Genomic DNA, 16,589 nt, shown 5'->3' on the forward strand with positions numbered 1-16,589 from the left:
TGGTACACAATTAAAGAGGGAAATTTAAAAAATGAACAGCTAAGTCAAAAAAAAAAAAAAAAACGAGTGTGGTGAGCATTGTGGCCCATGGCTTCTTGTTTTTCTTGGAACATCACTGGTAGTTAAAATTGCTTGTACCAGTTTATTGTTTAGTGATTTGCTCGTTAATGAATACCTACTGCACAAGTGCGATAGTTTTCATGATATTTATTATAGTGCTTTCAAAGAAATGGTGCTTTTTAATTGAAAAGGTTATTCTTATGTGAGAATACAAGGAAAGAAATGGAACATTCATTGGAAGTCGGTTGTGTAAAAAATTCACCAATAAGAAAATGGAGAAATAAAACATATGTTGGTCGATACTTAAATACCAGTAACAAGAGAGATTGATATGTTTTACATTTCAGTAATATTCTGCTATGATTCAATGTAATTCACATACCTAAATCATGTTTCTTTTACATCTTTTAAAGGGCCCTGTAGTCATTGCTATTTGTAGAGCTCTATGAACTTTCAAAATGTATTGAATAGCATTAATTACTAAAACTTGAGGAGTATTTTTCTATACTAAAATAATATATTATTGGCTGTAAAGTATTAAACCATATGATATTTTTTAGAAGGATCTGTTAAGTAGCATGTTGACCACCCAGGATCCATCAAATTGTTGTATTTCTTTTTTACAGTATAGAGCAAACAAATTCATTTGGGTTTTGGAGAGTTGAGAAACTCTAGAAATATTGTCCCATCATGTTTCACTTTGAACACTTTTATGGGAATTCGTCATTTTCCAAGTGTATGGACAGGACATATCAGATGCATACCAGATTATCCTCACACATGGAAACACATGTAGTTTGATGATTGAAACTTGCTTGTTTCTGTTAATTATGAGCTTATAAGTGCTATTGTTTGCTATACATGTATACACTATTAACTTTTGTCATCAATTTTCACATAAAAATAAAAAAATCATAAAAAAAATGTTTTATTTTGTTGGTGATTCAATATATATTGCTTGATAAATAGTATGCACTAATGCAGAGTAGGAATTAACATATGTTGAAAATAGTAACATGCAAGTATGGCATCTATTTTATAAATTTTATGTAGGTAATGGTAATTTTGAATATACATCACTGACTTTGACACACAGTTTGATTGGAACAAATCCAGTTGTGTTTTAGCTCACCTCAACGAAGTTGGGTGGAGCTTATGTAATACCCTCGGCGTCGGCATCAGTGTCGGCGTCCCAGGTTAAGGTTAAGTTTTTTGGAGCAGTTTTCTTTTTAAGTACTTCTATGTCCTATATTGATTAGACATGCATGGAAGATGCTTCTAATGTGTTTCACTGTACCTGTCAAAGTTTCAGATGCTGCAATTTAAGCAAAGGAATGACCAGGTTAATATTTTTGGAGCAGATTAACATTTTTGGTGCAGTTTTTGGTGTAGGTCTCATTTCCAAAAAACTATAAGCCTATGTTGACCAAACTTGCATGGATGGTACATCTAAGGATGCACATTACCAGGCTTGCTTCGGATGCTGAATCTGACCTACATTTTCTGGTTGAGTGAACAGGTTAATGTTTTTGGTGCAGGTCTCATTTCCAAGTAACTATAAGCCCTATGTTGACCAAACTTGCATGGATGATATATCTTAGGATGCACATTACCAGGCTTGCTTCGGATGCTGAATCTGACCTATGTTTTCTGGTTGAGTGAACAGGTTAATGTTTTTGGTGCAGGTCTCATTTCCAAGTAACTATAAGCCCTATGTTGACCAAACTTGCATGGATGATACATCTTAGGATGCACATTACCAGGCTTGCTTCAGATGCCGAATCCGACCTACATTTTCTGGTTGAGTGAACAGGTTAATGTTTTTGGTGCAGGTTTCATTTCCAAGTAACTATAAACCATATGTTGACCAAACTTGCATGGATGATACATCTAAGGATGTACACTACTACACTTGCTTCGGATCCTGAATCTGACCTACATTTTCTGTTGAGTTATTGGTGAACAGGTTAACGTTTTTGGGGCAGGTTTCATTTCCAAGATACAATGAGCCCTATAATGACTAAACTTGCATGGATGGTACATCTTAGGATGCATACTACCAGTCTTGCTTCAGATGCTGAATCTGACCTACATTTTCTGGATGAGTGAACAGGTTAAAGTTTTTGGGGCAAGTTTCATTTCCAAGTTACATTGAGCCCTATAATGACTAAACTTGCATGGATGATACATCTTAGGATGCATACTACCAGACTTGCTTCGGATGCTGAATCTGACCTACATTTTCTGGATGAGTGAACAGGTTAAAGTTTTTGATGCAGGATTCATTTCCATGCAACTATGAGCTCTTTAATGACCAAACTTGCATGGATGATACATCTAAGGTTGCATTCTACCAGGCTGGCTTCAGATGCTGAATCTGAACTACATTTTTTTCTGGATGAGTGAGGAGGTTAAATTTTAAAGCAGGTTTATTTTCTAAGTAACTATTAGCCCTATATTGTGCAAACTCGCATGGATGATACATCTTAGGATGCATATTAATGGACTTGCAAGTTCTGATGCTGAATTGACATACATTTTCCTTTGATAGAAATGGACCAGGTAAAAAGTTATGGGTGCAGGTCTATCACCAAGAAATTATAAGGCTTTTAAAATAAACTAAACTTGCCCAAATGATGCATCAAGGGATGAAAACTCTTAAACTTGCTTCAGATGCTGGATTTGATCACATTTAATTGATGAAGAACTAGTTTGAAGTTTTTATATAAGTCTGTTCCAAAGTATCAGATCAAAATTTCATAAATGTTGCATTTTTGGATGTACACTTTTTGTTGGGTAATTGTGTGACTTTGCCTTACGGTTAAATAAATTCACATAAAAAGTAAAGACAACATTCGTTGAGGTGAGCTCTGTAATCTCTGATTACCTATGTTTAATGATAATTATACATAGCAACATTTCATTTGTGAGAAAATTAGACTTTCAAATTAAATCTTTTATCAGAACTCTTGTAAAAGAGAGGAGCAAAAGTATGTCGGGGGCAAAATCTCTAATTATAAAATGGAAGAGACCTTTCATCAGCAATATAATAAAGATGAGAGTGATAGTCAGTAAAACACACTTAATATGAACACAGATATTGCAAATTCACGGATATAGTAAAGTTATCTTGGATCCCCAGCTATATATATTTAACAGTTCTTTTTACGGATATAACGAATTACTGATACATGTATAGCAAAGTAATTTCACAGGTCCCAGTGACTTCGCTACACATGTACAACAGAGTTTTACTGTACCAGTCAAAAATTGGTAAAGAGAATTAGTCTGTTATATTCCTATATTCTGTCATTATATCTGAGGCAATTATATGAGCCTTTAACTTAGTCAAAGTTCAGTGTATTTAGTTTTCATCTGTGTATATGGATGTATGCTACATGGCTTTTGTAAAACACTTGGTAGCAACACAAGTAACTGTGCTTCTTCCATGACAGCAGAGAAATTGATCAAACATTTGCACAGGTCACAATTACTTGTAAACTTGCAATAAAAGTAATAAACAAAGGTAATGCAAGATTACCAGTACAAAAATGTACAAAAAATAATATGGTGTATGCCTATATGAATCCTCTTCAACTTTTAATAACTGAGAATTTTATATAATTTTAAAAGAGAGAAAAGTTATTGCAGGGTTTTTACATTCTAATCTAAGGCTAACTGCATTGTTAAGGATTCTAATATATAAAGGAAAAAAAAAACAAGCCAATAATTGCTATCTGATTTTTTATTTTTATTGACTTTATTTATTCTCATTATTTAAAAAAAAAACAAAAAAGAGGACAGCAGTTTTTGCTGCAAATTAAAATAACTGAAATACAAACGTACCCGATTATCAAAATAACATGTTGATAATAATTTCCAGTAAATTGTCCATTGACAAAATATACATTAAAATAGACAATGCATATGACTTATTGCGATGTAATAAATCAAAATTACCCAGTATCTTTTTTTTTTTTTGAATCAAAAGAAATAAGGGAATATTAAGAATTTCCTTTCAGGAATAGTTCTACAGTGTATTGCAATTAAGCTTCCTTACATAAAACTGGCTACTGAATAGTAGTGTATCATTGTATTTGTATTTAAATAAATTCCATATCAGTACAGTCATTGAAATAATAATTGTCAATCAAAAAAACACAGTACATGTATTGTGATTACATGTATATTGTAATAATAAAATGTTCAACAGCAGTCATTCGGTAACCTTTACACTGTAAAAGTGAAGAGGTGTATTCAAACTTATTATAAAACTTCATCTACCGTTAACATTAATTAACGTAGATCCAGTAAATACTCTGTCTGCATTGTAATTTCCACAACAGAAAAAAAATCAATACATGATGTAAAACTATGAACAGAAATGCTTGTTTTCAATTTTAACGGTACAAGGTATCAAACAAATAATACATTTATTGTGTTTTGAACATCTTTCACATACTTTACAAAATTCATGTGTAAAGCAAAAATTTAATAATTTTCACTTCTGAAATAAACAAAAAAGTAATTGCATTGTATGTTCATTAAATATGATTAATTGTCAAATCCAAGTTAGTAATTTAGATTATTATACTTTCATGTTAAATACTAAAATCGGATTGGTTTAGACGCAGTTAACAATCTGTTCTATTACCCTCAGCCTTAGCAACACATGTGAAAACGGGTAACACAACGGTAATGCCAAATGCGTGGAAATTATGTGCGTACGGTTCACCGTAGAATTCTCAAACGTCAGTTGCGCGTTTGAAAGAACCGGAATAAACATGACGTCAATAAAAGCTTGTTTCCGATGTAGCTTACTTGAAAACAACCAACGACAGACGAAACATGCTTGCGAGTGCAGAAATAACAAAACTTTAAATGATAAAGGACTCGTAGAGTATCAAATAAACAATAAAGAGGTCAGTAAATCTTTTTCAAAGTAGCGGGGAGTTTGAAAGCTTTCTAAACGTGAACGAAAAGGCGATCGACGATTTTTATTGCTGACATAGTAAATCAACAAGACAGTCAGTATAATAAAATAAATGGTGCCTGTTTTGGAGGGTAACAGTTGAAATTGACACCCCAAGGAAAACCATTGTCAACCGACACGTCAGCGGAGGTTGACAATGGTTTTCCTTGGGGTGTCAATTTCAACTGTTACCCTCCAAAACAGGCACCATTTATATAATAACCTAGCAACTTTTTTTTTTATTTTCATATTGCATAAATATTTGTCTCAATTTGGATCATGTTTATGAATACACATAGAGCTTAAACATTTAGAACAATTCAAGAATGAAATAAAGTGGGAAAAAATTAAAAAATAACAAACACAATGTTTTGACAAATGCATAGTACACATATCATTGAAGACCCCTCACTACAAGGCTATACAACAGCTCCCTGGTTAATATTGTACTGCTGAATCCAGGCCGAGATTTTCTCTAAATTTTCTTCCAGGTCGTCAGGAGTATTACTGGGAAGTTCATGCACGATTTCAACTTTATACGAGTCTCTAGCTTCGTCCAGGATTGTTTGGAATATTTCACACTGGATGTTGTCTTCCAGTTTTTTTCCCGAGTAGCCTCTGAAAAATGTTAATAGTAAAAGTATTGTATAACCAAATTCAGCAGCATAATAAACCTTGTATTTTGTACACTCTTGATTTAAATTTTCTAATTACATGTGCTTGTTACATATTTTGTACAGCATTCAACTGGTTTTAAAATCTGCAATATTTGAAAAGAAACAGTATGTGTTACATGCATAATGAATTTAGACCTTACCTGTTCTCAAGCCTTTCATACAGTACTGTGTTATCTGTTCTAAGAACAAAGACAATATCAAACCATCTCTCAGGGAAAAATTCACACCCATGATAGTCGACAATGTTTCCACCAGCAGACATGACTTCTTCTAATTCATCTATAACCTGTAAACCAAGTATTCAGTTGAATATTAAATGTTGACTGCAATCCAAAATGCTTTGAAGCGACAGTAACATTACAATTTAAACTAAGGTTTGTCAAACTGTATTTGGTTTCCTATTTTTTACAAAGTGGCACTGGAATTTTATGATATCTTACATATATGTGTTGTATTTATAATTGGTAAACAATCAATGTGTCTTAGTTATTAAAAAAACAAAAATGCTACTCTAGAAAACAAAGTCTTGATATCAGCTTCATATACAGAAATCCTTCTTTTACCATGGACATTCCTCTTCAATATGCAATGCCATTGAAAAGGATACTACTATTAAAGTAAAAGAAGAAAAATTCTGCATTTTTTTTAAGATTATGATATCAATGGTTTAAGTACATACCCTGTCTTCATCCAGAACGGGACACTGATACTGTTCATCCCATCCCTCATACAACTGGCCATCCTTGGCAATCTCCCCAATGTTAACATACTTCAGGTTCGTCTTCTGGGCAAGTTCTGCTGCTAAAGTGGATTTTCCTGTTCCAGGAGTACCTGAAATGTTTTAATAATCTGTCATATACTTGTATAATAATCTTATACATGCACTGTATACAGGATTATGTTAATCCCATGCTATTTTTCACCAAATTACTCTAGCAAATAATTTCTCTCCATTTCTGAATTTGCCCAGACACAAATGTGATGACATCTCTGTTAACTTACCCAATTTTGAATTTTCTAACTGAAGAAAAGGCTGAATAAGGGGGAAATAAAGAAGAGGATTTTTTCTGTAAATTCACACATATAGGCTACTTTTATAGATATATGATCTTCAAATGAACATATCCTAGAAAAGTCCAGAAAAACATGTACATTGAAAAAACAGAGAAATGTTACCCTTGAAAATATAGCCAGGTCTTTTGGTCACAAAATGCAGATAATACAAAAAGTAGGTAAATATAGCTACTTTGGGTAGGTTTAATTACCTACGTAGCTATTAATAGAAATAGGTAGAAATATATAATCTTTGGACTAGATCTGAAGATTTACCATAACCTGAAAGGCCTAGACTTCAGGGCTCTCGATTCTTTAAATCTGGGGCCGATATTCGGCCCCGTTCCCAATGCAAAAAGGTACCTTTTTTCCCAAAAGAAAGGTGTAAATTTCCCAATTCCCATAGCAAAATATTAATTAAAAAATAAAAGTCCATGAAACTTAATCGCAGAAAAAAAACTCAAACAAAACACACTTGCAAATGAAAGTGAAACTGTATGACTGTTTATTTGGATCGAACTAATAAACTGGTAAACTGGTTCGGGGAACCAGGTTATTATTTTTACAAAAATGTGTACTAACTATGAATGCAGAGTATCTTGTCATGTAGTTTCAACAAAAAACATCATTTTGGTTTCAAAACTAGACATTTCATTTAAACATTAGTACCTTGCACCTAGAAACATACCCACGCTTCGGCATGTTCAGTCTTGCACTGTATTGGTAAGCAAAGTTGTCCATGTGATCGAGGAAATTTGGGTCTATGTGACTAGCGACTGTCACTCAGAAAGACAGATAACCAAAATATCAACACTCAAAGATAGTTATGACCATGATGACAGAGCAAATGTACTTTCATAAATAGCCTATGTACCCATGTTTGTTCTGTTTAACTGTTTATTGAAAACCAGAGTTAAATTGATGACAAAATGCTAGAAAAGCAAAATTTGAGGATTTTTTTTTATGAATGTTGGTTATCCAACTTTTCCCAAAATGACGATAATTTTCCGAATTTGCATGGCCCCACCCCAGTCCCAAAAAGTGGTGTGAGAGCCCTGGACTCACTTCCACAACAACTCATTGCTCTAGTATACTACCAGAACTAGTACAGAGCTACTTTTTATTACCTATACATAAACTATAGCCTATACTATAGAATATTACATACAGGCATTTTCTTAAGTTTTTAATCATGTGAAAGGTTTTATTCACAACATACGGTTGTGTATGATACACAACCGTATGCTGTGCATAAATTAAAACCTTTCACTTGATTAAAAACTTAAGAAAATGCCTGATTACAAGTAACAGGACTTTTCAATCAATTAAATAAACAAGAATAAAAACATTAAACTAATCAGTTTTGTGAGAATACCTGTTATCAAAAGATTTGGACCATGTGGTCTTTTTGCCAATGCCATTTTTTCATAACCGGAAATGATGATTGAGAGTCTAAAGGAGAGAAAAAAAAAGACAATTATTATCCGGGTTTTAATCCTTCTTTATAATGAAAATTCCTTCTCTGACATTGTCCCTCTGTAGAAAACAACAAGATATGAGTATATTAAAGAACAAAGAATATTGCACTTACTTGCCATAATGCATGGTGATACAATGTACTGATTATAATTATATCTCAAGGCGAATACAATATAGTACAACTTGATTAGTAAACACTGTTACGTTCCGAATTTCCTCCAATTAAACTGACTGTCATGAAGAGACTGATTTGAAAAATGAGGGTTCATACACACTTAGACGACAAGTCAGGTAAAAGTATATCTTGATTATGGAGTAAAATATACATTGTTTATGAAATGAAATTAATATAAAACGTAAATCATATAAATTTAACATAATGTTGCAAAAAAGTAATTTTACAAAATAAAAAAAGGATATGTACTAAATTATTTTATCATTGCTCTTAAAGTTACTGATTTATGTTTGTTGTATAATTAAAATACGACAAATTAAGTACAGAATAGAATAGAATAGATTTATTCCAGATCAGGGCCCTTGTGGGCATATTACATACATGATTATTAAACAGAGCATATAATAGTTATTAATAAGATGTGATGTGTTCTTAGTACATGTATATACTTAATAATTTACACATGGTTCATAATTGAAATAATTGCTAACATGTGAACTTTAAATACATATTGTAATTAAAAATATATAAAGAAGTACACCGTGTACCATAATGCAAAAAACAGAGATATACATACACAGAAATGAAAAATATATATATAAATATTTTTTTTTATACATACCAACACATACATACATACACGTATATATACATGTCCACACACATACATACTGAGTAGCTATATTCCACTAAATTGCAAAAGATACCACGGGACAGTGCATTGGTACTTTATAATTCACCATGTTTTGTTTGCATATCTTATGAACAAGTAATATTTATTAAGTGTTTGAAGTATACAAATTTTTTTTAATTTCTTAGATTTGTAGAAGACACACTTTATTGCACCCTTGATCAATTAACAATAACTTCACTATACATTCTTTTTTTTTTTTTTTTTTTTTTAAATTTAGTACATACAGTGTTTACATGCACCTATTATTATTATAAAGAGAAATAACATTATATGCATCAGTATTTTATATGGCTTGTCTAACCAGTTCACAAACAGCTGAAAGTACTTCAATATTTTCACAATTTAGAACCCACAACAACTTATTTTCATTATTTAAATGAGAAAAATTGATACAGTGTCTTTGTATAACATTAATCATATTTCTTTCTGTAACAAAACTCAAACATTCAAAAAGTGTGTGTTTTTCATCTTCAATAACATTCATTGAGCATTTAGTACAAAGTCTCTGATCTCTAGGAATGCCAAAGTACCGGCCTCTTTCAATTTGTAAATGTGAGAAGATGTACGCAACCTACATATTAATTTTCTTTGTTCAAATGGCAGGCACAGTAAATTTTTCAAGTCCAAAATTTGTTTTAATCATAACATAATAACACAGTTTATCTTGTAACAATCTAATATTCCACTCATTCATGTAGTATGAAATTAAATGTTTTTTGCATTTTATCTTGAAAGTTTACAATTTGTTAGACAAAATATCCTTATTAACGTTTATCATTTCTGCAATTTTACTATATGTTCCATACCAAGATGGTATACTGTTACTCCAATTAATCTTACTTTGAGAATATGCTGCTCTCAATAATGGGAATGACATATCTAGACATTCTAATCTATGGACATAATTCAAAATACTTTTTATAATATCAAAATGAAGGGGGAAAAAGCTCAGATAATGAGGAGAAGTTTGCACTTTTCCTATGCAAAATATATTCTTACAAAATTTTAAGTGTATTATCTACTTCAACTTTAAAAATATTATACAGAGAGTTTGGAGGTTTTACGAAAAATACTTGGTCGATTAATGTTCCCCCATAATGTTCCCCCTATATTTCAAATATAGCTCGTAAATACTTTTTTTGCATGTATCTGATAATCAGTGTATAGACCTGTAGACCTATATATATGACATTGATCTGATGTATCATATCTTAGAAATGTAGACTAGTGAAGTTCCAGTAGACAGATTATGGGGACAGATCAGAAAACTGTCGTCACTGAAGTTCTGAAGAAGAGACTCTCAGAAGACTTCCTGGCAACAGATTTAAGATGGAGTTTTTTCGTCGCAGCACTGTACAGTTACAGATTTGAAACAGTGCTGAAGCCTTTTCCGCTGCAGTTTTTAAATGAGAATGGAGAGAAAGATATGAAAAAGCTTGTGAGTTGTTGTTATGTGTCACATATCATATATGTATATATATAATTTATGGCAAATGGGTATATAAATTTGTTTCTGGTATATAAACTGTAGTTGCAGAACTGCAGCTCTCCGAAAAAATAATTATTGACAGACCGGAGAGCTACAGTGCCACCCATTAAAAAAACTGTATATTTATTGCGCACAAAAAAGTGTGCATGGTTCTGGATTAATTCTTCCAAATTCTTACCTCAATTGCAAAAAAAGCTAGATTAAAAAAAATTCCTTACTCTTCTATCAAGTACTCTCGTAGTTTACATCTGTTCGAGCGTGTTGGACCGAATTATCTTGCCAACCAAAATAGCAGTATAAATGGGCAAAATTTTCGATGATCTCAATTTCAGGGCCAGGAGGGCTATTAAAAACAATTGTAAGGCATGTTTTGTTGTGGAAACAGTGAAAGAATATGGTAGGAACACAGGATTAGTAATTTTTTTAGATGTAAGTTTTAAAAACATGGAGAAATAAATCGAGAAACAGCGCACTTTTTTGTGCGCAATAAATATACAGTTTTTTCAATGGGTGGCACTGTAGCTCTCCGGTCTGTCGATAATTATTTTTTCGGAGAGCTACAGTTCTGCAGCTATTTTAACTGTAGATAGTTTTCGATAGACCAGAATTTAGCGAGAGTTATTTCCCGGCTTGGCCGCTATACTGGAGGTCCAAATGCTCATATTCCTTCATTGTTCAACCAAACTAAAATTTTTATATTTGCAATTTTGAATTAGAAATCATTATTTTTCTGAAGTATATAAATTTTTGGAAGCCTCCTTTATTTAAAAAAAAATATTTATTAAAGATTTTCCACCAAATATTTCTGCTACAACTTCTTAAACTTCAAGGTAAGACAAAGAGGGGAAATCACAGAGTCAACCTCCAATATGGTGACCAATCTACTTCTTCACTGTTGAATCAAATTAGACTAAGTATCAATATAGTGAATATACCCAGTTAAATTGGTATGTACAGTATCAGACCTAAACCCTACTTTACAGTGGAAACAAATCTTAATTTCCTATATCATTACAGGAGAGGGTGGTGGATAAGGTACCCAAATTAAATCAGCTGGAATTCAGTAATAGTGAGGTACAGGACTTACTGACATGGGTGACAGACACCAAAAACTTCTCTATTGTGAAAACGGAGTTATCAAAGGTAACTACATTTAAAAATTATTTTCAGAATTTTAATTATTAAACAAGTGATTACTGTAAACAGTTATATCCTTCCTGTTCTATACTAAGTAATGAAATTCTGAAACATTCACAAAAACAAGCACTATGCATTCTTAGTTCCATGATGCATCAAGTATATTTCTTGGTACCTAGCTTCATTGTAACAGCTAAAAAGTACTGATATTTGATGAAAACCCATTGCATACCGGGTATATTTTTATTAAAAATTTGCTTATTTAAAATATGATCGTGATAACTCTTAATCACTTGTCATTTGTGTATTTATCAACAGTTTGAAGAAATCCAGGCAATGACAAAGGACAGTGGTGTGTCAGCAGTGAAGCCAAATTTTGTCTTTGAGGTGAACTACTCACAAGGTGCTGATGCTAAATTTCAAGATCTCAGAAAAGGGAGAGAACTCTTATATGCCTATCACGGCAGTCGACTGGAAAACTTCCACTCTATATTGCACCATGGATTAGCCTCTCATATGAATAAGGTAATGCATCATGCATAGTTGCAAGCCACAGGTTGACTCCCAATTGTAGTAGAGTGAATATGGACTCATGGCTTGCAATAAAAATGCTGCATGTAAAGTATTCTTTGCACATTGCATAGACTTTGTGTGAATTTATGCATATTCTGTTCTTTATATAAACACCTGAATGCTTTTCATAGGTTGGTGTGTTTGGGGAGGGGACTTACCTCTCCAGTGAACTCTCTGTGTCCCTTCACTACAGCCCCATGGGGAGGAGCTGGGAGAGAAGCAGCCTCGGGGACAAACTCAGCTGTGTGGCTGTCTGTGAAATGATTGATCATCCATCTGTAAAATGTCAGGTCAAGGACAGTAAGTACCGAAAGGTCAAGGACTGCAAAAAATAACAAATTTGATGATACAATTCTTTTAAACCAAATAATACAGCTTAGGAGAAATATTCAATGTTAAGAAATAGGTTTCCATTGGATAATTTTAACTTTTATGACCTTTTCTAAGGGAGATATGTGTCAAAAAATCTTAGGAGTTTATAGTTCATGTTTGAAGGTTAAAGCGATAAAAGATAAGATTCTTCATCACTTTACAATCTGCAAAGGAAGTCATTGCAATAAGACTTGTCTCATGGTTCAAAAGAAAATGTATTATTTGTAGACAACAACAGATCACGTGCTGGTGACAGCATGGCAGGAAGGGTTCCAGACAAATACTATGTTGTCCAAAACAATGAAGTGATCCGAGTCAAATACCTCCTGGTTTACTGCCAAAAGTCTGTCAGTCAAAGGTTAACTTTTATCTATTCACCGAGAAAATATCACATCAGCTAAAACTGATGACCAGCATTCATTACAGAGGAATCTTTTATTTTGAACTTTCATATGAAGCATTAAGAAAAGTTTAAGGACTTTCAAAGGAACAGAATTAACTGATGCACATCTTCTTTCAGGGGATCGACATCTGCCATTAGATCCTGGTGCTTCAGACACAAGTTTTTACTGATGATGATAGTGTATGCACTCATCCTAATCATTGTTGGACTCGCCAATTCAAAGACTTTCCGCTATCAACTCAGAAAGTTTGGCATGTTCAAACAAAGATGATGAAACATGACTAATAATTTTTCCTGCTTAAATAGTATTACAAGTAATCTTTCCTTTTTAATGCAATTGCTGATTGTATTGTTCAGATCACTGGCATTTATCTCAAGCATTTATAGTATTGTGGACATTAATGAAGCATTTATATGTAAATCGTATCTTGTCAATCTCTACCACTTTTGTGCTATACTTGTACATTTTTTTTTACCGATTGTGTATCAAACTTATTGCATGTGAAACAGATTGCATGCATTTTCAGCTATTTTTAATAATCATAATGTAATTAATTGAGAAAAAAAAATTATACTCCAAATCCAGGGAAATCAGAAATCTACAATATAAAAGGTTCATTCTCTATAAGGCCATTTTCCGGCCTACGATAAAATCACTTTTAAATGTAATTTTTAATATAACTATTATCATTCTAGTTCATGATTTTGAGGTTTGTTTTTCAACATCGATCATCTAAGTCACGTGATTTAGAAATAAAAAATGGCTGTCAGTTAAAGAAAAATTGAGGGTAGGTCTATTTAAATTAAGTTTGTATGCATAATTGTGAATGTAAATGATTAAAAATTGTTTATTTATGTCGGAAATACACCAGACCTAAGTAATAAATTCGAAAATTCATTAGATATAAGGTTTAAGATACTTTTTATGACAACAATTCCAATACATCCAGATTTTGCATATTTTGAACGAAAATCTTTAGCAAAATCACACTGAATGATGCTGAAATAAGTTTGATTTGCAATTTATTGAAAAGTATTACATCATAAATAATTACATTGTAAGTTTATATCATATCTATAGAGGTGGTACTTATTTTACGCATAAAATAACCATTTTAGAAACGAGGTTTCTAAATTTCTATTGAACTGTAAAAGTTATGAATCAAATGTTGAAAGTACTTAATGGATTTTGATTGTGATTAAATAAATTTGAAGTTGTAATTAAGAAAAGAAATTCAACAATTGCGAAAAGAATAAAGAATTAACAGCATAAGAATCAATGAAAGTACTTGTTGAATGTTCATGTAAATAGTCAATACAAATAACTCAGAGCGGTTGCATTAAAATATTCATCTCTAAGTAAAATGAAATAATGTTGAAAATGAATTTGCTTTTATTCAATTACTCCTGTTGCACGATACATTCAATTGAAAATTTCATAAATTTTATGTATTTACATGTATAAAAGATGATAACCCCCCCCCCCCCCCGTTACCCCCTCTCCCCTGTGCCTAACGGCACAACAGGAAATGGAGCAGAATTTTAACATTTTCTTTAATTAACCATGCATATCAAATTCTGAAGTTTTGGTAAACACTAGTATACGTACTTAAGAGTTCTACAACATCCCAGGTACAAAATGGACCCTTAGGGATTCATGCTCCTTTTCCACTCTTGTAACCTGTAGGTTAAATTCAATCTCTTTCACAGTGAAGCGTCAAAAACTTGTTTAGCACGGATAGAGACAGTTCCATATCTTTAGTTTTTAGCATTTAAAGTAAATGAATGGTCTTTTTTTATATTATCTTTTTTAAAAAATAAAAAGGTCCCGTCCCACGCTGGGCGTTGATTATTAATACAACTATGCATTTATAAACACTTGACCTGAAGTGAATGATTCTTTATCTGGTTGAAAAATCCTTAAATGGCCTATGGGATAAAGCAACATTCAACTACGGTATATCAATCAAATATTGTATTTAGGAATCCCTTTCCTCCTCACCAGTTTATTTTCTAAGACAGGACTAATGTTATCGTTACTTGTATCAATGATATTAAAGAAGTGAGATGAATAAATTGAGTCCTATAAATATTAAGACCCAGTTAACAAAATATGGATCATGATACTCGTACTGAAGTGTCCATATAAACATTAAGTGTATACTAGTACCCATAGGAAAAAAGTCTTATAACACAATTAATAAAATGCATGTTACCGCTTCAACAAAGATTACTTTCATAATTTCTAGAACATATACATTATTCATAAGAAAAAACAATTTAGAATATATGGAGTTCTTAACGGAATTCAAAGATAGCAGATATAGATTTACTAAACTATCATTATAAATATAAAAGATACTCCTCATATTCACACTTTTAATTCTATTAAAAGTTTTTATTTCTTAATTTTTATCAGACATTTCAAAGAAACGTCTCCACTTGTATTTTCATGACATCCAGTCTTCTCAGTCAATTGATTTTTAAATTTTTAAGTTAAAAATTCACTTTTCTTTAAAATAAATATGCATGGCTTATATAAATCTGAGTAAATCAACAGAAAATTGTACTATAGCTGAAAGCTTATAAAAAGAAATAATCTACATAAGCTGATATCCTTCATTGTGAGTAGTTAGCTTTTTTGGCAAATATAGTAAAAATAAAGTGAAAAGTTTTTATTTAGGTGTCGTAACCACCTTTAACCAAACTCAAATTTTGGTAGTTACTTTTTATGCTTATAAGAAATTTATATGCAAATTTTTGTGTTGGTTAAAGGTGGTTAAGACATGTGTAGGAGTTATCTAACACAGCCACCCTCTTGAGTTTTCCCATTACTCTAATGCTAATACGGACCGATGGTACCTTACTTTGTGACCCTATATCATTAAAAATACTTTTGTATCATTAACCAACCAATATTTATCATAAACTTGGAACATAAGCCTAGTGATCCATTCAATTTTTTAAGGAAAAAATACTATTTGAAAATTTGAAGTCATTGTAGGCCGCAAAACGGCCTTATAGAGAATGATCCTTTATACACTTTGTAAACAAATTACACATATCAGGGATATACAGGCATTTTTGTTGTTTGTTCTTAAATCTGATTGTCCTGTTTCTAATTTGGGAAATAACATTGTAATGGGAGAAAAAAAATGGAAAATTCAAACCAGGCACCAAGATTATTGCAAACACTTTTATGTGTCAATTTACTTTTGAACTTCTTAACAAATCATTTTCATGAAGAACTGCAACATAGCTTTAGATTATCCCCAAACTCTCATTTATTTTTGTAAAATAAAAGAAGTTTCCCTGCAAAGCAAGACCTTTTCCTTTAATTGTTGTAACTTTTCATCAAGACAGTCTGTTCAAACTACTTATATTTTTTGTCAAATACAAGTTTTAGAAATCCATTGATTTTTGATCTCTAAACTACTTCATAGCTTTTATTATAATTTTTTGTAGTTTTATTGAATTTGATGCCCCAGTTGCAATAAATAACTTG

At 32.0% G+C, this 16,589-nt stretch overlaps 2 protein-coding genes across 2 annotated transcripts; one reads left to right on the forward strand and one right to left on the reverse strand.

Annotated features, from left to right (window-relative positions):
- Positions 1–5,236: 5,236 nt before the first annotated feature.
- LOC134263537 (adenylate kinase isoenzyme 6-like) lies at positions 5,237–8,222 on the reverse strand. The gene is made up of 4 exons (XM_062745909.1): positions 8,138–8,222; positions 6,389–6,540; positions 5,850–5,995; positions 5,237–5,650 (listed from the first exon to the last, which is right to left on the reverse strand). Exons 1-4 carry the CDS (start codon positions 8,181–8,183, stop codon positions 5,452–5,454), a joined length of 543 nt encoding a protein of 180 aa, XP_062601893.1. The 5' UTR covers positions 8,184–8,222; the 3' UTR covers positions 5,237–5,451.
- Positions 8,223–8,460: 238 nt separating this feature from the next.
- Positions 8,461–13,690, forward strand: LOC134263538 (protein mono-ADP-ribosyltransferase PARP16-like). Its single transcript, XM_062745910.1, has 7 exons — positions 8,461–8,532; positions 10,326–10,548; positions 11,617–11,742; positions 12,055–12,261; positions 12,441–12,609; positions 12,910–13,039; positions 13,202–13,690. The coding sequence occupies exons 2-7, from the start codon at positions 10,360–10,362 to the stop codon at positions 13,353–13,355; spliced, it is 975 nt and encodes a 324-aa protein (XP_062601894.1). The 5' UTR covers positions 8,461–8,532; positions 10,326–10,359; the 3' UTR covers positions 13,356–13,690.
- The last annotated feature ends 2,899 nt before the right edge of the window (positions 13,691–16,589 follow it).

Source organism: Saccostrea cucullata, unplaced genomic scaffold, assembly GCF_032062105.1.
Source record: "Saccostrea cucullata isolate Sc308-1 unplaced genomic scaffold, CSIRO_AGI_Scuc_v1 ctg536, whole genome shotgun sequence".
Classification (NCBI taxonomy): domain Eukaryota; kingdom Metazoa; phylum Mollusca; class Bivalvia; order Ostreida; family Ostreidae; genus Saccostrea; species Saccostrea cuccullata.